Consider the following 24,441-nt stretch of genomic DNA (forward strand, 5'->3'; position numbering starts at 1 on the left):
ATGGCCTCAAGTAATGCAGAAGAAAGCTGAAGTCGTACCAGCTGTATGGAAGCCTTTGCTGATCAAGACACATATGTCAGTGTAACCAGCTCATATTCCAAACAGTGCAAGTATAAGTAAATGAAACCCTAGGAAGTAGTCGTATCTAATAAATAACCAGTTTATTTTGTGAATATGTTGTATGTAATGTGAATATGTTGTATGTAATACTGAATGTATTACATTCAGTAAACAATGCATAGAGTGAGACACTTAAGCTTACTATGTTCATTTATGTTAGAAACAAGGAAAGGTGTGCTACAAAGGAGAACGTTAGGATGCCTAAATAAGTATGTAACAAGTGAACTATGTTTTCCTGTATATGAGGCACAGTGTGGTAAATTCTCCAAGATGCTCAAATATCAGCATTCCCTCCTGGGATTCTTTGCCTCTATGGATTGAATGAGGAGCCTCTCTAGACTGTTCGCTAGGTCTAGATAGTTACCGCTGAGTAAAAACAGCTTGGAGGTGGGAGGGGCTTGTTTTGTTTCTTCCCAGGGAGTTTGAGTATTTTTATGTGACCCCAGTTATCTCTGCCTCTTGAGAAACTTTTTTAAAGATACTGATGCAGCGTCTTATTATGCTTACTACAGCCAAAGAAGTCGCTGGAGCAGCTAGACCATTGGGAGGGGAATATACAGAAATGTCCTTAGTTCAGGTCGTTGTGTCTAGAACGTAAGTCTGGTCCTCATCATAGTTTATCACAGTCTTTAAGGCTACTTGCTGTCTGTAATTGTGAGGGATTTACAAGGCCTGTGCTGGCTCTTCAGACTTCTTGGTATGCAACTGTGCTATTTCAGGTCTACTTGAGGTCTGGTCTCTGTATTGAGATTACATCGTCAAGGGTAATCTTACAGTGACAGACACATGGGTTTCAGGACAAGATGGAGCCAAGTATTGATGGGCATGTTCATCAGGCACTGAACCTTGAGATTTCTGAGTTGTTTTTAGTGATTTTCTTTTTTTAGAAGAAATACTGCAAGCAGTAAGGGAATCAACTGTTCTTTTAGAAGAGAGCAAATAAGTGTGCTGTGGTTGGTTGTTAGAAGCTAAAACACTGTTGTAATTTTGTTTGCAAACTGAAGTCTCAAATGGTTTACAGAGTTAAATAACGAACTAAACCAGCATTAACATAAAAAAAACACACCAGAAAAGAGGGCAGAGGTTGTTCCGAATAGGGGGCATTGCAGAAACCAGCTACTGAGCTTAACTTTATTACTGTAAACTCACCTTATCTCAGATTAGTGTGGGTCAAGGAGTGAAAAGTACGCCAAATAAATTCAGGTGGTCATAGTATGATTTACTAGGTTTCAGGGATGGGGCTGTATTTCCTTGCATTTACCCTTTCCGTCTCCACTGGCCCTAGAAAATTCAGTCTCACTTGGATGTTGTTTTCTTAACTTCTGTATGGCTTATTATTTTAGGGAAATCTTAACTGCTTTATGTAGACTTGTCCATCCTTTAAAGTATAGGCATCAGTAATGTGTTCGTAATATACTATGGAAAAAAAACCTGAGGTTCTTTAATTTAAACCACTGTAGGGCTGAATGAGAGTGGTTTTGTATCTAAGCATCCTGCTACTTCTGAAGGCAACAGTGTAACTTCAAAAAAGGCCAAGCCTAATGAGGTTGGTGCTGGAAGCAATTCAGCTGTTTCACCTACAGTTAACTCTCCAACAGTAACACCATCACAAAATGTATCTTCAAAAGGTAGGGTAGATCACATGGTCTAGCTGTCAATCAATGCAGCTGTTCCATGGAAAAAGCTAGCACTCTCGTAACGTTTAAGTTGATCAGTGTTATTAATGCTATTAAGGCAACGTAAATAAGTAACTCTGTTCTTATGCCTTAAAATAAGAAAAACTTTTCTATGCAAGGATTTGTATAACTTTACAAATTAATACACCCTAGGTTACTACCTACTCAAATTTTAGACCTTTATTGTTTAGTAAGTATGTTTGAACTGTAAAGCCATTAGTTAAGTTGTTTAGTGGCTGTAAAGACAGATTATCAAAATAAATGCCCCTCATCTCCTAATCTTAGTTCAGATTCTCTGTGTCAAAGAATTGAACAGAGAGCTGAAACTTTAAAAAAACAGCCAACCAGAAAATCAAAATTGAAAGAATTCTGTGACTGCTGAATTTATCAACTAATTCAGATTAGATAAAAGGAAGAAAAAAAGAAAAAGTAGGAATGTCAGGGAGGCAGAAATGACTCAGTTTATGGAATCACTAACCTTGGAGATATTCAGAATTTGACTGGACATGGCTCTGAGCATCCTGATAAGGTTGGACTTGCTCTGAGCAGGAGGTTGGACAAAACCACCTCCGCAAGACCAACCCTAAATTCTTCTGTGATTCTGTACTTCACCTAACTATGGCAAGGTGTGTTTTGCAGTCCTCCCCTTTCTTTTGCAGTTTTGATACGGATTAAAATAAGAGTGGGAGGGGAGAAGAGGCATTTAAGCTTCAAAGAAAGGATGTTCTTTGAAAGGCCTTTCCCTCTCTACAAGAAGAGAGGCAGTCTAGCTGTTTCAGCTTATTAATGATTAGGTGTAATTCCTTCTGAGCCAAAAGGTACTTTCCACCTGATTGCAATAGACAAGAATTTGTTCTAGACTTTGAGATATTTTCAACCACATACTATCTACTGTAATGTTAAAGTGAGGAGCTACCTACAGTGTGATCCTGTTTGGAATAATTTCGTGTTTGGGTATTTGCATGTCTTGTTTGCAGCTGGTTTGCTAGCAGACCGTTCCCCCGAAACTGGAAGGAAGTGGCTATGATACAGGGAATATTGCAGCAAAAAAAAAATTTCTCCACCCTGTGGTGGGGAAAACAGATGTGTTGCAGCCTATAATATACAAAAGATAACCAGAGGATCTTACTGAGTGCAGGAACAAAGGAGTAGATAATATTCACTGGAAACCTTGTTTTTATGAGTTTCTCTCTAAGCCATCCCATGCTAGCATAGCAATTTCTAATCTATCACAGAATCCAGCACTGAAGGACTGCAGAACATTAGGTATTGCTGCAGAATCTGTTTTCTTCCAACTCAGCTTGCACTTAGCTGTGCTGTGTCAAAATGTTTTACAAAACATAATAGTGAAGACTTGCAGCACTGTTTTGCCATACATCTCTTGCAAGGCCGTCCACTCATGTGCAGGACTTTCTGCTTAGTTATGATTCTTAGCGATATTGTTACCTTCAAGGATACCTCATGGACTATGCAAGACTATTTTTGTGAAAAAATATATACTGCTGTTGCATGGTCATCTCTTAACTTGTACACTTTCTCATTCCCTTGATAGAAGGTGGATGTATTTGTGCGTTTATTACATTTTCTCATAGCCCTGGCAGGGTACAGTTGACTCTACAGCTGAGATGTTACTTAAAACTCTTCCTGTGTTTAATCTTTTCTTCTAAACTACTTGCTCAGCATGGAGTCCTCCACATCTGTGAATGACTTGAGAATGCAAGAGAACTTCACGTGGAAAAGTAGCTCTTGGTCTGATGATTTTGGGCAGTTTGGAGTGAACTGGAAGCCTGGGTTTGTTCGTTAAAGTTTAAGCTAATGCAAAGCTTTTTTGGTTTTGTTTTTGCTCAAAAGCTACTAATAATTTTGTGTTGATAAGAGAAATACTATTTCCTTTCATTACCAGGAGTAGTTATTCAGAGGATTTATTCTTCAGGTTCTGCAAAGACACCTTTGCTCAACAGGAATGATGCTTCTCACTAGGCCTAGGTTCCAACAACTGTCTAGAGAGAAATATTCTAATCACTGAGAACCAGATGGTGAAATTCCTTTCCAAAACTGGTTATCTGAACCTTCTTGTGATGATGATCAGGTCATGGCATAAAACAAGTTTTACATGTTCATTTGAGAATTAAAGTTCTTGAAACAAAAATGTCAAAAATAGATCCTATCTGGGGGTGAGGAAGTGGGGTAGGGGTGGTGGTACACAGAATTAGTGCTTTGTCTCTGTCGTACTACCTTCACTACCTCTGATTTTTTCCTTATTTCTCACTAAGATTTTGTAAAAGTTGTTTACAGATCTATATCAAGCAGAACAAATCAAATCAGTTTGGAAAAAAGGAAGGGTAGTTCAAAGACGGTTGTAAAACCTTGCTTATGATTACTACAGCTACATCAGTTGTAATAGTTTTCATTTGAAACAACGTATTTTGCTGGAATAATACATGATAATAAATTGAGCATCCGCTTGTGAATTCTGAATCTTAACATGTTTTAAATTTTACAGGTACAAATGCTACATCAAGCACCATTAAAAATGGAGGACCTTTTCCAAGAGCTTGTCCAAAGTGCAATATTCATTTCAATCTTATGGATCCTCTGAAAAATCATATGAAGGTAAACTTTTTTGGGGCTGGTAAATATTATAACAAACTTGTGGGCTTCTGTTTGGTTATAAGAGTGCGCCATGTTTTGCTATTAAGATAGCCTGGCTTCTATCCATGGTCAACCAGAGCCCAAATGTTCAATGACTTGCAGTCTTGGAGAGGAAGAATGCAGTAGGGAAGCTCTAAATCTTGCCACTTTTTGCCTTGCTTTTCCAATGATACGAGGCATATGTGCTGTCTCTGTACAGTTTCTCTCTGCCACAGCTGTGACTTCTTGAACCATTGGCCAGATTCAGGTGAATCTGATGAAAATAAGTGCCTATCATAATAGGCAGTCAATTGACCCACATCTGTGTTAGATCACTGAGACGAAGATGACAGTGTAAACTTACCTTTTTATCTTTATATATCATTTTGGTAGCTTCTAAAGTTGTTCAGCTGAGGGGAAAAACTTATTTTGTAGTTCATACTTAAATACTGTGAGAAACAAAGCTTTCAGAAACTAACATCACTTCGTCTGGTTATGAAACTACTTGTTATTGTTTCTGGAAACATTGATTCCTGGAAAATTGACAAAGATTCATACAGTTCTCAGGCATATGTATTTCATTTCAGAAGGCAGAGAAACGGCTTTGCGCTCTATATACAACGTGACTAACCCATGTGAAAAAGAATACGAACTACTGTATAACAGAAATCTGTGAGGCTCTGAGTTACTGTTAACTCAGATCATTCTGATTTACTGGGCTTAAGATACCTAAATGGTAGCTACTGTCATCTTCAGCCTCAAAACACAATTAAGAAACATACATAACAGCAGAAAAAAATCAAGAGTTTTATCTTTCTCTAATCATTATTTGTAGAGCATAGCTTTTGCCCTGAGTACATCAGCTGAATGAAAGAACCATTCAAGAAGAGGGTTAATTAAAATTTTGGTTTAACTGTATGGGATAAATATACTGAGTTACACTTCCACAGTAGGAAATTAACTCCTTACTAGTAGGCTTCTAGAAAGTAGTCCTGCACAATAAGAACCATTATTCAGCAGGAAAAAGATCTGTCCTCTGAAACACTAATTTTGTTCACTGTTGGAAACTTCATAGCATCTTCTGTATGAAGTACTTCATACTTCTTAAGTTTCATATTCTAGCTATTGGGTTAAGCACTCGTTATGTACACTTGACATATAGAAGCTTGACAAATGTGTGTTGGCTGACTTGGAATTTCTGAATTTTTCAGTAATGCTGGGAAGAACTTTTGTGGGTTTAAATATATGTCCTGCCCAAAGGAATAAAAGATAAAACTTTCCATTAAGGTCCTAGTAAACTTATGCTTGTCAACAAAATACTTGCATAAAAGCTGCTTTTCTTTTTCTTGTTATTAAATTTAAATGAAGCAGACATTTTTCTAATGAGAGTAAGGCAACACTGGTATTCTGATTTCTAGCTTAAATTTGTCTTACATCAACCTATGAGAATAATCCTTTTTCAGTTTTTGTAATATATAGTGTTTTGTTACCTAAACATGTGTGAATATGAATGAAGTCAGTGTCTTAGAGAATTGAGCTTTGCATCTAACTCCAGTTAGTGAGTGGCTTCAGTTTTTAAACTGCTATTGTTATCGATGCAGTTTGGTAAAAGAAACTGATACCATTGTCTCTTCTTCTCCCCCTTTCTGTCCAGTATTGTTGTCCAGATATGGTAGATAGCTTTTTCATGGAAGCGGCCAAAACAGAATGTTCGAGCACAACAATCAAGACTGCTGAATCTGAGAAAGGAAAATTGATTATGTTAGTTAACGACTTTTATTATGGGAAACATGAAGGTGACACCCAGCAGCTACAACAGGAGCAGAAGACTCATACAACATTTAAGTGCTTCAGTTGTCTGAAAGTTCTTAAAAATAACATAAGGTATTTGAACCCACTCCCTTAATTGTTTGTTAATCACTTACAGCCTATAGCACTTAGTCTCATGCATTAAAAATTTGTCTCTTTAATATAATCTTTTTTTTTTCCTTATTGAAAACTGATAATATTGGGTGACTGAACAGAAATTGAATTAATTTTTACTATGCATGTATGGCCATAACTTAAACTTTTTACAGATTTGAGTACAAATTTTAATGATGTCTAACATAAACAGTAGTGTTTTAATGAGAGCAGTTCTAGAACTTTGGGGTTAGAAAGAGCAACACGAAGTATTTTAGTTTGCCATCTGGATTGATGGTGATATCAGTAGATGCAAGTGTTAATTCCCTTTAGGGATGCACAATGACTAATAGTTGGTGGTTTACTTATGTAACATCTGTTATGTTGATGGAATAATGCTGCAAAAAACTTCAGTAAGCTTTTTTAACAGATAGATGAGTTCGTGTCCTTGTTCCTTCAGAAGCTAAGGTCATTGAACATTTTTTATGTACATTCTTCAAGGGAAGCTGAAGTAGCAGAACGTAAAACTGAAAAAGGCACAATTCCTTCAAAGGGCACCGTCTGCAAGTTAAAATGAACAGGTTTATGCTAACTTTAGACCCATATTATTGAACAAAACAGAAGTTTCATGCAATGACAAACATTAAAGTTGCTATTAATCATCAAATATGTGTAAATCCTAAGAAAAAGTGCTGGTAATTTGTCTTAAGCAGCTTGAAAATGTTGTATGTTGTTGGACTTTAAAAGAGTTTACTTTCTCAATTTTATAGTTCCTGTTACTTATGGGATTTCTTCCCTTGCAGTTTATCTTTTTAAGAGCAATAAACAATGTTTGATATGGACCAAGAGGCTTTTCTTCTCTTTTTCTATGCATAATACTTTGCAAATAAGCCTTTCTTGGTTCACAGTAACTATACTTTCTTAAAATGAACCCAGTATCTTAAATATTTTTTCAGGCACTATTTTCTACTCAGCTTTATATGTGTAAGCTGTTGGTGCTATGGTGTTCCACAGCAAGTCATTTAAAATTATTATTTTATGCTGTAACTTCGTGGTTGTATTCCATAGTTCTATAACTTCAGCATTTTTATCCAAGTTGTATTTTATACCGTTAACTATTTATAAAGGACAAAATAAATACATAGTACCTCTCTACTTCTAGTGGAAGTTTTCTGGACCTTAATTAAGAAAAGCACAAAGTGATTCATCAGGGTAATCCCCTGCTTCCTTTAAAAGATTTATGGTTAAACACACCATTGAAATAATGTTCTGATAACACAATATACAGTACTAGTGGCAATGCCTTTCTTCTGCTTAAGTACCTGAATATCTTCAGTTAGCTTTTTTTTTCCTTTTTTCTTTTCTTTTTTTTTTTTTTTTAAAGCAACTGCATGATGTAGAAGCTTGAGCTCAAGAGACTATTATCCATGCTCATTTGTTTTTTTCAATTCCAAGGTCACCACTTTGAGAACTACATGCCTTTTGTGAGTGTGACCTACATTTAATAGTTACTCTGGCTGTACTGAAATGAAGTGTATTCAAAATAGAACAGTTTCTGAAGTTTAACAGTAGTGGGTTGTGCAACTAATGTATCCTTGTGCTGCTTGACCTGCCAGTGTTGTGATGCATACCAAGACTTCTCAAGACAGAATAGGTTGCTGCTACAGATAGATGGACATATTAATGACAAAAATGTGGTATCTTGAAGTAGTAACATACCACCAAGTTTCTCATGCTCTTTGATTGTCTACTGCACAGTGGCATTCTTTGATAACTGTCCTTCATAATTCAACTTCAGTCCTAAAGTGCTTTACAGAAAGAAAACTCCTGGAACCCTGTCAGTTTTGAATGGAGGTGGTTTCACATAAAGCTATAACATCCTAATTGCAGATACATTCTTGCTACTTAATAGTTCTCAGCAGACCTGAAGTTCTACTTGCTTCAGAATGTGGCTTTGAGACTTGGGTGATGGTGAAGTGTGAACAGCTGACACGTTTTGTTGTTGTTGCCTTGCTAATTTCCCTTTATTTCAAGGCAAGAATTTTGTCTAAGCAAGTGAAAAATGCAATAGATTGCTTAGTCTTAGAACATGTTTCAGATATGTTGCATGTTCCTTATGATAGTCATGATTTTTTTTTAAACTTTTAAAGATAATTTCTGGCGTAGTCAGCTTGCTTAACTTTGTTGCCTTTGATTGGTGGTTTTTTTTTAATTCCTTAGATTTATTTTTTTTTTTAATTGAGGAGTCCTTACAGAGTAAAGTTTCTAAAGAGTCCTGTACATCTTGCATGTGATGTATCATGCATAGTGAGTGATAAACTGTAGGTTTTTGCACCTGTTCACTATCATTTAAAGGTTTATGAACCACATGAAACATCACTTGGAGCTTGAGAAGCAGAGCAGTGAAAGTTGGGAAAGCCACACCACCTGCCAGCACTGTTACCGTCAGTTTCCCACCCCGTTCCAGCTGCAGTGCCACATCGAAAGTACACACACGCCTTACGAGTCATCCAGTAAGTTGGATTGTATCACGTGGAATCCTTTTGTGACCTCAGGTTTTTAGATATTGTTTGACTCTTACTCTGCTGGTTTTTAACTTCAGAGTAAAGCTATTGTACTGTAAGCGCAATAATCTTGAGATTTAATATAGGAGCTGAGAACTCTTTCAATTTATGTTAGAGCAAGGTGTGTGGAAAATAAATATTTTTAAAAGCAGTTTGGTTTTTTTAATTGAAAGCTTATTCATGTTGTTTAAGGGCCTTGTGCTCCTAGCTTCCTGAAATTGTACAGGGAATTTCTTCTGAAGAGTAAAATAACTGTTAGATTGATTTACTTTCATAGATTTATACAGTTCACATATACATATGTATTATAATTTATATACTTATGATGTCAAATTAATATTTACTTTTTTATCTTTTTTTTTTTTTTCCACTTTTTCTAGCGATTTGTAAAATCTGTGAATTATCCTTTGAAACAGAGCAAGTTCTTTTGCAACATATGAAGGACAATCATAAGCCAGGTGAAATGCCGTATGTTTGCCAGGTATCTCCGAGTGACTGTTTTGTATTTAGATTACACCACCCCCCTGTCTTTACTGTCAATAAACTTCTAATAAGAAAGTCAACCTTTTTATTTTAGGTATGCAACTACAGATCCTCAGCTTTTTCAGATGTAGAAACACATTTTAGAACAGTTCATGAAAATACAAAACACTTACTGTGCCCATTTTGCCTCAAAGTAATTAAAATTGGAGCACCGTATATGCATCATTACATGAGGCATCAGGTAAGTGGATATTTTCAATCACTAGAAAAATGCTAAATATGTAATTAAGCTCTCTCTGAAAAAAAAAAAGTGTGTAAATGAGCAACATACGGTTGTTACTGGATAAGAATATTTAACGAAATACAGTAGAAGAATTAGGACTGCTTCTTTTGCAACGTCTTTAAGGGAATTGTTAGACTTCGTCATGTTTTTGTGTGACAGCAACTCCTTGTTTAAAAAAATCTCAAAATATCCTTGAAAGAGTATCTCTGCTGTTTGGTTTCTTCATTAAGCTGTAGTGATGTGTTCTGCTTTTCTTGAGGTTACTAGCAAACCTTTCACTAATTCAAGTAGACAAAAAGATTATGAAGTCCGTGTCTTCTTGTAACTGGTAACCTGATTCCTTCTCCTCTTAGTAACGATTCTGCCTTGCATTCTCAAGTATTTAAATATTCTCACTTTAATTAGAATTATAGAATCCCAGAGTAGTGTGGGTTGGAAGGGACCTTTAAAGGTCATCTAGTCCAACTCCCCTGCAAGAGCAGAGACATCTTCAACTTCAGCAGTATCTTGGCTTTGTAAAATATTAGGAATTTGTCCAGTTGATGTTTTAGAAACTGGATGACCGTTGCTTAAGACAAGCTAGGGTTGGAGTTTTGTTTATCATAAGATTCATGCTTACTATAGATTGCCTTCCATTTTTAAAAGAAAAAAGGAATATACCGTTGCACTAAGTGCAGACTGCAATTTTTGACATGCAAAGAAAAAATGGATCACAAGACTCAGCATCACCGGACGTTTAGGAAACCAAAACAGTTAGAAGGATTGCCTCCTGGAACAAAGGTAAGTCTTCATACAGGGAAATTAGAGGGAGTGAAGGAAAAAAAATATATTGATAGAGAAGGGGGTGGAATCGAAAGAAGTTTTTTCTCCTTTCTTTTCCAAAGCAAAGATTTTTTTTTTTTTTTTTTTGTCACCTCTAAAACTGAAACTCAATACTCCTGTTGCAAGAATTGCCAGGCACAGTTTATGGTTTCTTCCCAGTGGTCTGTGGTGTTGCTTTCTGTCCCATTCTTCCGTACTATATGCCATAGACCAGTGGGTGCTGCTGCTTTCTTGAGCTGTTGGTCATTTATCATTTATTGTGCTAGGAGAAAAGGAGGTAGTCTGGATGTTGATCTGAGGGGTTTGCATCATTTCTTGTGGAACGTGGTGACAAAAAATCATACAAGTGCAAGACCTGCTTCTACATAGACAATATGTGCTTATAATGGAGTTTACCAGGTTTTTTTTACTGCCAGCATTTGAAGGGGTGAAAAAACTCCACAATTTTCTGCTAAGTGTTTTATGAAGTAAACTTGGATCTCCTCAGAACACTTAAGCTGTCTTTAAATCGTTCTTCCATTCCTTCCATAAGGAATCACTTAGCCTAGGATTTTCCTGTAGATTTCAGGGCTTTTTCCACTAGTTTTTCAATGAAGTGTGAAGATACATGTCCTTTCAGTTGAAAGGAAGATGATGATTAACACTTTGATCAGCTCTTCACAGTTCATTTGCTGTAGAACCAGGAAAGGAAAATGTCTGTAATTGATGTTGATTGTGTAGCTTGGCAGAATGTAAAGCACCGAGTCTCTATTCTGTGACAATATCTGCATTTTCTAAAGATTTCAAGGTCTTAATGATCTAATAAAAGCTTAGATTATCTTAAAATCTTGATGTTAGACCTTAACAGGATGTAGATGATGAAACTGAAGAGCTTGGAATCAGGTTTGGAAGATGAGGTGGGCAAGAAGTATGCTTAGGAGTCAAGCTGCGAGTGAAAACTGGAGAACCAAATTTAAGGGCAAGACAAGGGAGTGTGATGATGCCAGATGAGAGGTGAGGAACCAGAATTAGTCCTTGGGAGACTAGGATGAGGAACAAAAATATCTGAAGGAAGTAGATGGGCTAATCATCAGGCAACAAGATACAGGGCTTTTACTGATAGGATAGTTTGATATTTTTCTTAGAGGGATAATTGGCCTCACCCTTCTGTTTCTTTTCCACAGCTACATTTTTTTTTTGTTATTTTAAGAAGCAGGATGTAGCCAGTTGCAAGTCTGAAAAGAGAGCAGTGTGTTTTGTCATGGCTAACAATTTCCGCCAAAACAAGATATACAGCATCCTGTAGGCTACTGAAGTTAGGTTTACTCTAGTCAACAGTATTCAATATTTTTCAAGGCAGTCTGTACTGAGGAGCGTTTCTTATGCTATGATTTTTATCCCAAAGTGGCTTAAACTTTGAGACAAATTGAAACGGGAACTTAGCTTAAATCTAAATAGAAAAAAATTTCACTTTATACTTGTAGGTGACTATTCGAGCATCTGTTGGATCTCTTCAGTCAGGATCATCGGCTACATCTTCTGTTAGTACCAGTACTTCCACGTTTCAGTTATCACCTAAAGCTAAAAATACAACCACTAAAAATCATAACAAATCTAATACAAATAAGTCAAAAGCAAAATCAAAGCCAACTACATCGAAGAAGCAAAATGCATGGACCAACAGCAAAAAAAAAAAAGAAGTTACAAATACAGCATTGCATAATCTGAGGTAAAATATTAGCATTAAAATATCTTTAAGTATACTTTGAATATAAATGACTAGTCATATATTTGTCTTTCGATAACTTCTAATACTGTGATACAGAAGATTTGACACCAGTTTTGCAGAAAAAGAAGCACGTAAACTTTCCACATATTGGTACTGTGATTATAATTCTGAATCTTCATTCACCAATTCTGTTGGTGGTAGACTATTTTATGATGGAAGAACAGATGTGCTGGAAACTTTTCTGTTCTAAATTAGATTTTTTTTCTCTGCACAAGAGCCACAGACTCTTGAATACTGACTCATTAGGCAGATTTATGTTTAAAAGTGACCTGTGGAGGGGAATACATCTGCCTGGGTGTTCTTTGCAAGTTTTATTATGGAGGAAAAAGAATTTTTCTCCTTCAGTTTTGAAGGGTTTTATTTGAACCCATTATTTAAAAGGTTGTCTTGTCTGTCCTAGAAGATACCTTACTTTGGGGACCTACCAAAAAAAAAAAATCAAGAAAGTAAAAAGCAAGCTGTTGGGACAATGCTGTCCTTAGATTTACAATTTAGTGGGTTTTCCCATCCTTATATTAATAATTTAATTTAATGTTTTATGGACTAGAATATAATTATATAATTTCATTGGCTAAGATGAGTTGGCAGTTTTCTTTGTCAAAGACTGTAGATGTCTCTCTTCCAATAAGGTGCTAACGTTCATAGGGTGTAGCTGAGACACCCCAAACCAGCCAGCAAAATTGAGGGAGAGCAGGATTACATTCTTGCTTTGTTGTTATTTCAAAACTTGTGGGGAATTTCAGGGGTGACAGGAAAACCAAAGGCTTTCTCTGTGCGTGATGGTGGATGAAGCACTTCTTTGAAATCCTTAAGTACATAGAGACGAAAGCAGCAGCTGAAGTTGGAGGTTCTCATCTACTGCAGCATCTTATTTCTGGGAGTGGCCAGATACTTACATTAACTTTCACTTATTTTATTAAGGTCATAATGACAGTGTAATTAAAGAAAAAAACCCAAAGTTTTCTTTGTGTGCTAATGTAACCTACAATAAGTACTTATCTGATGTATTTTTACGTTCCTCATTTTTTCCCTAATGTAGACAAGCTTGCTACTAACTTAAAGCAAAGAGTTTGAAATAGTTATCTCAACTAGTTACAGTGTTGATTTTAACTATTAACTTTCTCATGTTACTGCTAGGTATCATTTGGGAGCTCACAAATGCATTGAGTGTTACTCAGAAATAAAAGATTTTGCAAGCCATTTTCCTGCTTACGTCCACTGTAGCTTGTGCAGATACAACACTAGCTGTAGCAAAGCCTATGTGAATCATATGATGAGGTAAGAACTCTTCACAATTTTTGAATTATCAACTGCTTCCTAAATTCATATAAGGTGTGTTAAGTGTTTCTGTTAGCTGAATTTTGAACTGGGTTGTAGGACTGGCAGGGAAATACATAAGGTTGGCTTTTTACTTTGTAATGAAGACCTAAACCACATGTTCTTGTTTTGCCTTAAAAATCCAGTGGTTCACGTAGTGTTCTGTCTTTGCTTCAGAGTTTCTGTGGGATCTTCCATAATAATTTCAGGCAGACTTAACAAATAACGACTAAGTACATGTTCTCTGGGTTTCAGATTGAATACCTCATTTGATTTTACAAGTGCTGAACGCGTACAGCCACAGCTATGGCTAATGAAATCTGTGCTCAGAACACCATGTAAAGGATTTCTCAAATAGCATACTCAAGTGGATACTTTTTCTTATACCACTTCTGGTCATCCACAAAAATAACATCTCATTTTGCAGGAGGTTTGTCACTGATTGTGAGGCAGTGTAGAGTATTAGTGGTGACAGCTGTAAAAAAGCCTGTTAAGCAAAGAAATACATTAGTGTTCAGAGCAATAGAATTATACTATGCAATAATTAGACACGGATCACGTCGTAGTGATGGTAAAACAAAATTTTGAAAACCTACTTGTTAATCCTGTGCCCTGAACAAGCCAAATATATTGCAGGAAAATACAGAATGCAGTTGTCTTTTTAAATACATGTATGTATAAAGTGCCTTTGCATTTTTGAATGCTAGAATTCTTGAATTTAAGATCCAAGTCTTTAAAAATTTTTGTATGTATTTTATATGTTGACATATTTGTATTAATTTCAGTGCCTATATAAGTCCTAGGCTGAAATAGTTTACATGCTTTTATGCATATAACCTATTGGCTGCATGCTTTAAAAAAAAAAAACAAAAAAACAAGTGCTTAATTATGATGATATAAGAGAAAGTTAACTCCAGAAGGGGAGAGGGGAATCTAAGGTAAACTTTTCCTACTGTTTCCTGTGTTCTGCGCGGTGTTAGTTTCAGCCATGCAGTCAAATAGCCAGTGTCCTTTGCGTCCTTGATGCACTAATGCCCCCCCTATTTTGACCCCTTGCAGCACCTATTGTCCCCTTGTTTTGGTGAGTGTGCGGAACAAGGGATGGTGAGGACGAGGGCCGTTAGAGGCAGGGTGTTTCTACAGCAGCAGCCCCTGTACTCAGCTGCTCGCTTTTTGTTTCATATGGGAGTACAGTGTTGGCACATACTTAACCTGCATATGAGATAACTTAGAGGTTGTCTGAAAATGCGATTTATCTCATTTAAAGCTATCTCTTTAGGAAGCCAGAGTTCAGCAAAGCTTTGCTTTTGTGGAGCACTGTATAGCTACGGGCATGGTGCTTCAAGAGCTAACCTGCTGATGGGAGGAATGTAACTGTGTTCTTGCAGGAGTGTACCAATAAAGTTAAGCCTTGCCCCTCCCAAACTCATTATTTACAAAAGCCAGAGTTTTAAACGAGGCCTGAGTTTCATAAGCCTGTAAGCTTTCAGCAATGTCATGTTTTAGAATAATGCAGATCAGTACTTGAGCCTTCTGTTTCCATGCCTTGTCATAAGCAAATTGCAGGACCACGTACAGTGTAGGCGATACGTGGAGTAATGTACTCGAGCAAATCAGTCTAAGTGGTAATGTTTTCTTATATTTAGTTTTCACAGTGCTCGTCCAAGTAAAAGGTTTTGGATCTATAAGAAACATTCAGAAGAGCTACGGTAATTCAGCTTTTTTCAGTTACAGATCATTATGTTCTTACTTTCTGGTAGTGAACTGGTTAGTTAAATGAGATTAGAGCCTCTTGAATTTCTAGGCTTCCACAATTCAGAAAGAGCAGGGAAATAAAAAGATTAACTCTTCTGCTAACAGTATTCTCTTTAGTGACAAATATTTGTTATTTGTCCGCATTTAACTTCTGTCTTAACCCTGCACACTTTAAAAAAAATACTTCTATTTCTTTATTTTCCAATTATTCCTAGTATGTAAAATGGGAGTGGAGGGGGGAACAAAAAAAACAACCAACCAACGGAAACTGAGAAACTCATGCTTTACAGATGAATTTCTGTCTAAAGTGGTGGTCTTTGTACTACATCCAGCATGGAGATGCCCTGGTCATTGACTGGGATTTCCAGGTGCTAGTTGCGGTCTCAAAAGTAAGAATCTTTTTGTGAGTCATCTCATCTAAATTTGCAAGGAATTTTGTTTATTTTTTTTTAATAGGCTATCCAGTTGCTCTAAGTTAAGAAAACAGTTTTCATAACCATGTTATATTTATACTTCCTTTTTACTGTCCCTTCTCCAGAGGCGTGACTGTAGTATGCCTGAACTGTGACTTCCTGACTGATGTTTCTGGCTTAGACAGCATGGCCACACATCTGAGTGAAAGCCACACTCATACTTGTCAAGTTATTATAGAGAAAGGTGAGTGTGTATATATAGTCTTTTTATATAGTATACAGATATAAATATTTCTATGTGGATGTCTCTCTGGAATTGCAGTCCTTTTTTTTTGGTTGCATTATCGTTATTTCTGTGTGCTTGGATTTGAAAGCGAGTACTTCTGTATTTCCACATTTTAAAACATTTTTTATTAAATCCTTTTTTTTTTGTTTTCAGTTTCTGTAGATATCCCAACTGCTGAACAAGTATCTGAGTAAGTTTTGTTTTACTGTTCAATGTTTATTTCTATTGATGTTTATTTCTGTTAATGGCAGATGGCCGAAATTTTGCTCTTTGAACTTGGGTTTATTTTGAATTTCATAGAACTTGAAATGTATGGTTGAACATAGACCCTTAGTTTACTACTGCTTTTTGCTCTTACCACGTCCGCAATTACAAGAATGGGGAGATAAAATGATACCTACTGCAGCCAAAATGAAAACCAGGCTTTTGTTCAGTTTGGCCAAAGAGACAAATTAATTCTTGCAGTATTGCAACTTCTCAATCCTGACTTTGAAGTCTAGGCATAGGGAGAGTGTTACTTCAACTTGCTTTTAATACTAGCTTATGTTCTTTACATAATATTAATACAATTTTTTTTAAAAGTTGTGTTTATTCAAGTAGGACAAATTCAGTCTTAATATTTTATAAATATTTACAAATTCTTTTCAAAATTATGTTATACAAACGTATGCCATTTTGTATTATCTTGGTAATTCTAACTGCCAAAGAAAAATTAATCTGAGGATTTTGGCTTTCAATTTTTTTAAGGATTTGAAAAAGAATGTGCAGTATTGTGGAGATCGTGTTGCAGGGGTTGCTTGGTGCTTTTTAACCTTAGAAGAATCAGATGTGCCAAGCCATCCCTGATTATCCCGGAGCAGTACCTGAAGCTTTACGATGTAGCTTGTGACCTGCTTAAGCCTTAAGTGAAGGTTCAGAGATGTGTCCGTTGAATCAAACATTTGAGTTGTCTCTTAACCATTTCAGAACACAGAAATAAAAATGTCAATTAGACTGCAAAGAAAGAGATTTTAAAAGATGAAAGCAAATGGTTTAACGCTGATTTAACCACAAGGTGTCATTGAGTCCGTCTAGCCTATAGCTGGATTTTAAAAGGGATTACTTATTCTCATGAATGATGAGAACTCTTCCAACAGAGCGAGAAGTTCTTAGGCCTCTGAGCATAAATCAGCCTTCACTGAGTGCTGGAATTGTCCCCAATAGGTTATTTCATAATTATTAAGTATTTTCTTTATTCGTTTCCATAAAGTGGCTAGTAGGAGGGAATACTGGAATAATCTGTCATCTGCTCCAAACATAGAAGTACTTATTTGGCCATGAGTAATAGTAGAGCAAAAATATATGCTATAAACTTCAAACCTCTACTAGTAACTGTTCAGCATGTGATGCAGTTGGATAAAACTGGTGGTCTGATGGGATGACTAATCGACATTATTAAAAAGAATTTAAGATATTCGGGCAGGAATGAAGAGGGGAAGGAAGTTAATTTGGGAAAGCATTTGAAAAATGAAATTTCTGATTTTGGAGCACAGAGTATTGAAATTGGACAAAACAGTGGAAAGAGTAATCTAGGAGGGTGAGCTATATTCCTGTCATTAATCCAGGGTGGCTTGTGTCCTTTAACAGTTTAGATTTCAGTGAAACTCGAAGAATGAAAAAATGAAGTGTTGAGCCATGATACAACCTTAGCTTTTCCGCTTGGAGCTGGCATCAGGTGTTGGGAATTAATACTTGCTGAACTGTGTGTAAGGAAAGGTTACAGATACATGGAATGGTGGGGACAGAGGGTACAGCTGTGACAGGCTGTTGTCAGTGCTACACAAGGATTTTACTGTCTTGAATACATTACAGAAATGTCAAATGAAAATATTTAAGAATGCTGGATATACCAAGGATATACTCAGAAACAGGTGGATGAGCACTGAAAAGGTTTGACATAGAGTCAAGAATACATGCAGGTTTGTTTCTGCAAACTGTTAGATTAAGACAGATGCAGATAGCCCTTATTTTTGAGAGCTCTGATGTTGGCATAAGACTAGTTACTGGTACTACATGAGTAGTAACCTGTGATGGTGCTTTTTGAAACAGCCATGCTCATAGACTTGATTAATTTCACTAAAACTTGTCCTATTCCATATAGTAATTCTCTGATACTTTGGACAAGACTGTGTCATAGCTAAACCTAAGAGCATGAGTATGCCTGTGTAGCAGACTTTTAAATTCATTATTTGCAATACAGAGTACACACAAAAATGTTCATCTTTTTGTGGGATGGCTCTTCGTGGTACTCTGTGGTTTGCTTTGAAAGACAAGGAGGTTGCAGACAATGTTCATAACTTTTGCTGTGTAGTTTCTCAATGATCTATAAATGTTTCTTCCCATTCTTGGACCTATAATTCAATGGGGTATGACTTGTTTATGGGGCTCTTCAGAATCACTTCATCATCGGAAGCAATGACTCAGTTACAATCTTGAACGCTTTCAGATCTTCTCTCGCATCTCTCAGATGGTATCTTCTGGTATCTTTTATTATATATCGGACTGTCTGTATGTGTTGTAAAACTCATCTTTATTGCTAATGACCAGAGATGTTCTATGAGCTCAGGGTAGTGTTGATGACACTGTCTTTGGACCAGAGACCTGCCATTAGTAAAACAGATAACATTGCTGGAGATGTTCCAGCAGGAACTAATTTTAATTGTTACTCTACATAAAGTTGCCTTGTTTGTTTAGCAATCTACTTGTGCTGAAGGAATAGGGCTTAATAACTATTAGTGCTCTTCTAATGCTCAACTCTCTGCTTTGCGCAACAATTCACATATTTTTAAATGAACTGACAGCAGACATTTTTGTTGCAGGGGAGTTGAAAGTGAGCAGGTATCCTATACTGCCTTGGCTCACTGATACATCATTGTGGACCAGAAAATTGAACCCAGTCCAGCTTGGGATTATTTTGGTATGTAAGCGAACAAGGATCTGACCAGACCTTTTCCTTTTTCTTCATACGTTGAAGCTGTGATATTCTCTTCTTGCATCTTTTAGGCAGCAGGTCTGGTCTTTTCTCCCAATGTTGTAGTCTGGCAAGGGCCCTTCCATGGTAACCTTCTCTTTTTTGCAGCATTGACTTGCAGCTTTTTGGGGCTATACTCCTTTGAAGAGAGGCTTACCAGGAGTTTCACTTATGTGATGCAGTGTTTCTTTGCTGCTCCTTTGCAGTGTTTCTTTGCTGCTCAAGTCTATCAATATCATCCCAAGCTAGAGTATAAATGATGACATATACGTGTTGACATCAAAGCCCTTGTTGTTCTGAACTTGATCCTAGCTTCTGAAACTAAAGGACTTTGCCATTCTCTTTGGATGTTCACTGAAACACACAAGTCCTGATCTGTTTAATATTCAAGTTGCTTTTTGTCTGACGATGACTTTACAGTATATAGTGACAAAACATGCTTTGAATTACTTCTGTCACATGTAGCTGCGTAAACTGAATCTTGGCCAAAGGATTTATTAGCTGCTTTCCTCTGGTAGCTAAGCTTCTTTTTGCTCCTGAATACTGTAGGAGGAAAGCATGTGATGGAAGCAGATACATTTATTGAGCCTTGATTTTGAGAGTGGAGCAGCCACAGTTCACTCACACCATGTTCTTTTGGCATCATCTCTCATCTTCAAGGATGCTCTACTCAAGCTGCTGAGACATCTGCTGCTTCTGATTTCACTGCTTCTGACTTCATCTTTAGTTCTAGAATATCTGAGGCAAGTTTATTCGTCAACAGATTGTCTGGATATATGATGAGCTTTTCTTTTGTCATGATGAACATCTAGTGTTCCTCCAAACTCAACCTCCTGCTTACAGTGGATATGTGTCTTGATTGAATCTCTAATTTACTAGCTTCCAAGCAACCTAATGGATAGAGCTAACTTTACTCTGACATCAGTCACTGTTATAACCTCCTAGTTATAAGAGATTATTTCTGACGAATGCAAGCTATTCTTGATTTGCAGCACTTTCTTTTTCTGCATAATCAAATTCTCTGAGATTAATCTATTTTTACTGGTATTTTTATCCTCTTCACTTTTAGTATTCAAACAGTAACAGTTTTGGTGATAGTGAGCTTCTGCAACCACTGTGGTATTGCTAATAATAGCAAGGATCCTGTCATCCACTGTCTCTTATGCACATTTTGTGATTGAGCGTCTGCACGCTTACTCAGTACCCTAAAGTCTCGTTGTTCTTTTTGCTACTTTTTTTTTTTCCATCTGACAGAAGCTATGTTCCATCTTGAATGCTGCTGTTCAACTTCAAGCATCAGTTACCTACTACAGGTTTTTCTAGCAGGACTTATTTCTGTTTTGACACAGCAGCATTCAGAAAAGAATAGTGGGTTTGTGTTTTCATTGTGAGCGTGCTGTTGCATTTCAGAGGAAGTTGAATCTGTGGTATTTCACTTTCAGGTTTACAGCAACAACAAAACTGGAATATGATTGCAGATTTTCATGGCTTTGAGAAATGTTCTCTAAGAATTTCCCAGAAATTACACTAGATTGACACTTTGATTTGCAGTTATGTGAATTATACCTGTTTTGAATGCTTATTTAGAATATTATCATTTTATTCTTTTACAGCTTTACTACAGAAATTTTTTAAGTTTGACTTGCTGTTATAACACTTGTAAGCTACATTCCAATTTGCTAGCTTTGTGTAAATAGTTCACGGATATACAGTTGGCATCCTGGTTCCATTTATGTGAGGATCTCAGAAAAGTTACTCATGTGGAAAACTCGTAACATGAAAACAGTACTAAGCCATGCAAGTAAACCTGCCTGACTTGCTCTTAAATAGCCCTGGTGGTCCCAACAACTACCAGGTTATACGGATAACGCAATGTTTTGGACCACATCTGCAAGGACAGATCATTAAGATGTATGGTGTAACCAGTTTAGCTTGTGGTCAAAGAATAAAGATTTCATTTGTATGTACCTTAACCTGCCTCTCTTTTGTTATTTTTAGGACGTTGAGTGTCACTGCCCTTACGGGTTCTTAAAAGACATGTTAGGTGCAGGGCAACCTTACTTGATTAGCAAATTCCATATTACCTTGGTTACAAAAGCCTTTCTGAGAAGAAAGTAAATGTTTCTGTTATTCTGTTAAATGTTTGTAACTGTGCAATTTTTTGCGTAATAACACTTCAGTACTCCTTATAATAGTTATTACATAGCTGTCTTCATTGCTAACCCCATTTTACAGGTGAGAAACCGGAGACAGCGTCAAGTAACCTGAATGTCACCATCTTTCCTTTCCCATTCAGTCATTAACAGTGTAAAACCCCGCAGCATAGATAACTACGCATTCACATGTACCTTCCCAGTAAATGCTTATACAATCAGATATTTGGGGGAGAATTGTTCTCTGTGAATCATTGGCTCTACTTAGAGTTATAATTTTCAAAATGGGTAATTTCTGCTAAAAGCTGGAGTTCTTGGGGGAAAAAAAACCCCAACAACAAAGAACAAAACAAAACAAAAAAAAGAAACCCAAAGACCTTTCCATTCTTTTGGTTGTAAAATAGATGTATGTTTATAATGCTGGGTATGGGTCAGTTGAGTGGCTGCAAGTTACCTTGAGCCGCATAAATAACATAAAGTAGTTTTCTAGAAGTTCTTGAAGCTACAGTCATCCTAGAAAAGGTTACTTTTGGTAAAGAGTGGACAAAAAAGGGATGTTTGACAAAAGATTCCCTCTGAGTTTCAGACCTGCTTACCCAAAGAAGCTGTGGGAGTAACTTTGATTGTTAGAAAATGTGATGGGTCGCTGGGAGGACAATTGGTCGTGATATGAGCTCTGTGTGTGTGTGCAAATATACATAATTTTATTATACGAGAGCAGGGGAAGCAATGAGAGTATGCATTTCAGAAATGAGAATACTCCCATCCATGCTTGACTGTGCATTTTGGCATATACTTGTTTCCCTGACTCCAAATCTCTTCCATTAGTCCTAGGTGACTCCTCATGTATCAATGTTTCAGATCAACCTGAATTTAGACTTTAAGGTGTTTTAAATCAATGTTCTTACTTAACTGGCTTTTATTCTGAGTTTCTTGCATTTTAAGGCCAATCTATTCTATTCACTATCTCAAGCTGAAATTTTGTGCTCAGCTGCTATGTTTGGGGGCATTTTTTTAAGAGCTTGACAATTAAGGGACATTTTTTTCATTGTTCTTAACTAGAAGTTCATGTAGAATAAAGAATATTTGCAGAGTCCTAGAGAGGTTTTGAAATTGCTCAAAGTTGTGGACCAACAGGCTGTGCTTAGCAGAGATGGTCATGATTTTTGTTTTATTTTCATAGTGTTCTTTCCAGAAGCACTGTAGCTCCACAGATGTAAGGGAGTACATTGACTTTGTTGCTATTGAGAGCTATGGGATTCACGATTTCTTATATAAGTGTTGCGAGCATCACAAGGTGATAGTCTTCTATGGTTTAGTATTCATTTATGGAACTTCTGCTAATTTCAGACTAGAAGGAACTACTTTCTAAAAGTTATTCCTAAACAGAAGTCAGACTGAGAGTATGTCAGGAATCCAAGGTAAACCATATTAACAAAGATGTGGCTATCACAAAATGTTATAAACCCTGTGCACTTCCAAAACAGCATAAGCTAGCCAGTTTGAATCTGTTTTATAAGCTATAAAATGTGACCACAGAAATCTATCAGAATTTGATGATGCAAAATAGTATTTATAATGTCTTTTAAACAATTTACAGATATTGGATCCAATTCATACCCATTTATTTTGTTGGCAAAACTTAAGTTATTCAGACAAGAACAGTATGTTTTGTCCTTGGATATACAATATCTGATTTATTTGTGACTAAATTGTTCTTCTCTTTCAAGAGTGTTTTTAGACAAATTACTATTTCCAGCATATTTAAGTTCTTGTATAGGAATCATTAAAGCAGTGAAGCTAAGCTAAATATTTGGTGTTGCATCATCTTTTACTGGTGTTGCTACACATGATTAAATACTTCCGAGAATTTCAAGTCCCTAGCCCAAAAAATGTGTTGTCATTTGATTTACCCTGATCATTTTTCTTACTGCTAATTAGATGAGCATTGTTACAGTGCTATCATAGCAATGTTATTTTAAAACAAGCCCTTTTTTTTGGTAGTTGTTTTTGCCATCTTTTACTGCAAATCAAGATGTGGTAATTAAAATAGTTATAAATGGTTGTTTATACTGCAGTCCAGTCTGTTGGTTACTGCTAGAACGTTGGTATTAGAAGGTGTTTATGGTGTGCTGGGAGTATGTGCTAAAATTCTTTAAAAGGTCTGGGTTTAGCACTGCTTTCTTGGATTAAATTGGGAAGATACATGTGGTAGATCTCAATCTAATATTAGTATACATTTTTCATAAAAATTAAGTTGCTAAAGCAGTTTCTTCTGTCAAGTATTTTGTACTTTGTAGATAGCCATTAAGACTCGCTGAGGTCATGAATAATTTAATTTATGATTAATAACATTATTTAAATATAACAGTGGCAGCACCATACTTCAGCAGATTAAATTTGCCTTGAATGCAACATAACAAAGAAGATACAGGCATAAGCAATTTTGCTGGGTTTGTTCAGTTTGGTTTTTTTTTTTTACAAGAAACCTTTGAAAGGTTAGATTTTATATTAGAACTGATGACTTAACAAGGTTTTGTAGGAGACATGAACTATGCTATCTCTGCGATAGCATTTTCTTATATAAACACAGAAAATCAATTTTAATGATGTTGTGATAAGCTGTTTAATTAATGTGGCTTTAAAAGTCAATAAATTTAAATAATTTATAGCTCATTTAATGTATGGACTGTGCTTGTGACTGTATTTTGAGGGAAATATCTCCTCCAAATCGCAGTTGGAGGTCAGCAGCAATGTTTTACAGTTGCCCTAAGGTAAACTGCAGCTGTGTTCTGGGTGTTAGGGTTATGGTAAGCAGTTAAAAGGAAACAGAGCTTGTTCTGCAGAATGGTTTTGTTGGGTCATAATGTAGCTTTATGCACTTTTTAAAAGTGCATTTCAGCAAATTTATCATTTCAGATCTTAAGTACTTCAGTCATGGTTTAACAGGCCTTTACGGTGAGGAAATCATTTCTCATGTTAGAACTGCAGTAAGCGCTAGAAAAAAGTATTGCTAACTATCTCAAGACTGTTGCTTCGTGTTTTTCCTGTGGTGAGATAACCGGAATGGGTTATATGAAACAAATTTATCTTATAAGTTCTGTATACCAAATAAAACACTTTGAAATTCTGAACTGCTCTTCTAGAACTCTGAAGTACGTTTAAGCTCAAAAAAAAGTATCACGTTTAAAAATTTATTTCAGATGATGAGGTTGCTTTCTTGCTGTGAGTATCCTCACCCTTACCTCTATTTTAATC

General features: G+C 36.3%; 1 protein-coding gene across 6 annotated transcripts in view; it reads left to right on the forward strand.

The window, feature by feature from the left end:
* The window catches only part of ZNF280D (zinc finger protein 280D), a 54,234-nt gene that overhangs the window by 18,465 nt on the left and 11,328 nt on the right, over positions 1 to 24,441 (forward strand). For 5 of the 6 annotated variants that reach the window (XM_086756899.1, XM_086756904.1, XM_086756900.1 and 2 more), the window contains 11 exons: positions 4,300 to 4,409; positions 6,082 to 6,311; positions 8,685 to 8,842; positions 9,274 to 9,374; positions 9,471 to 9,617; positions 10,305 to 10,439; positions 11,945 to 12,189; positions 13,387 to 13,527; positions 15,213 to 15,275; positions 15,860 to 15,978; positions 16,174 to 16,210. In XM_086756899.1, coding sequence (XP_086613025.1) covers positions 4,300 to 4,409; positions 6,082 to 6,311; positions 8,685 to 8,842; positions 9,274 to 9,374; positions 9,471 to 9,617; positions 10,305 to 10,439; positions 11,945 to 12,189; positions 13,387 to 13,527; positions 15,213 to 15,275; positions 15,860 to 15,978; positions 16,174 to 16,210 — 1,486 coding nt within the window. The remainder of the gene's footprint in view (positions 1 to 4,299; positions 4,410 to 6,081; positions 6,312 to 8,684; positions 8,843 to 9,273; positions 9,375 to 9,470; positions 9,618 to 10,304; positions 10,440 to 11,944; positions 12,190 to 13,386; positions 13,528 to 15,212; positions 15,276 to 15,859; positions 15,979 to 16,173; positions 16,211 to 24,441) is intronic. The other variant, XM_086756903.1, reaches the window with a different exon arrangement.

The sequence above is a fragment of the Chlamydotis macqueenii genome, chromosome 12, assembly GCF_036417535.1.
Source record: "Chlamydotis macqueenii isolate bChlMac1 chromosome 12, bChlMac1.mat, whole genome shotgun sequence".
Taxonomy (NCBI): domain Eukaryota; kingdom Metazoa; phylum Chordata; class Aves; order Otidiformes; family Otididae; genus Chlamydotis; species Chlamydotis macqueenii.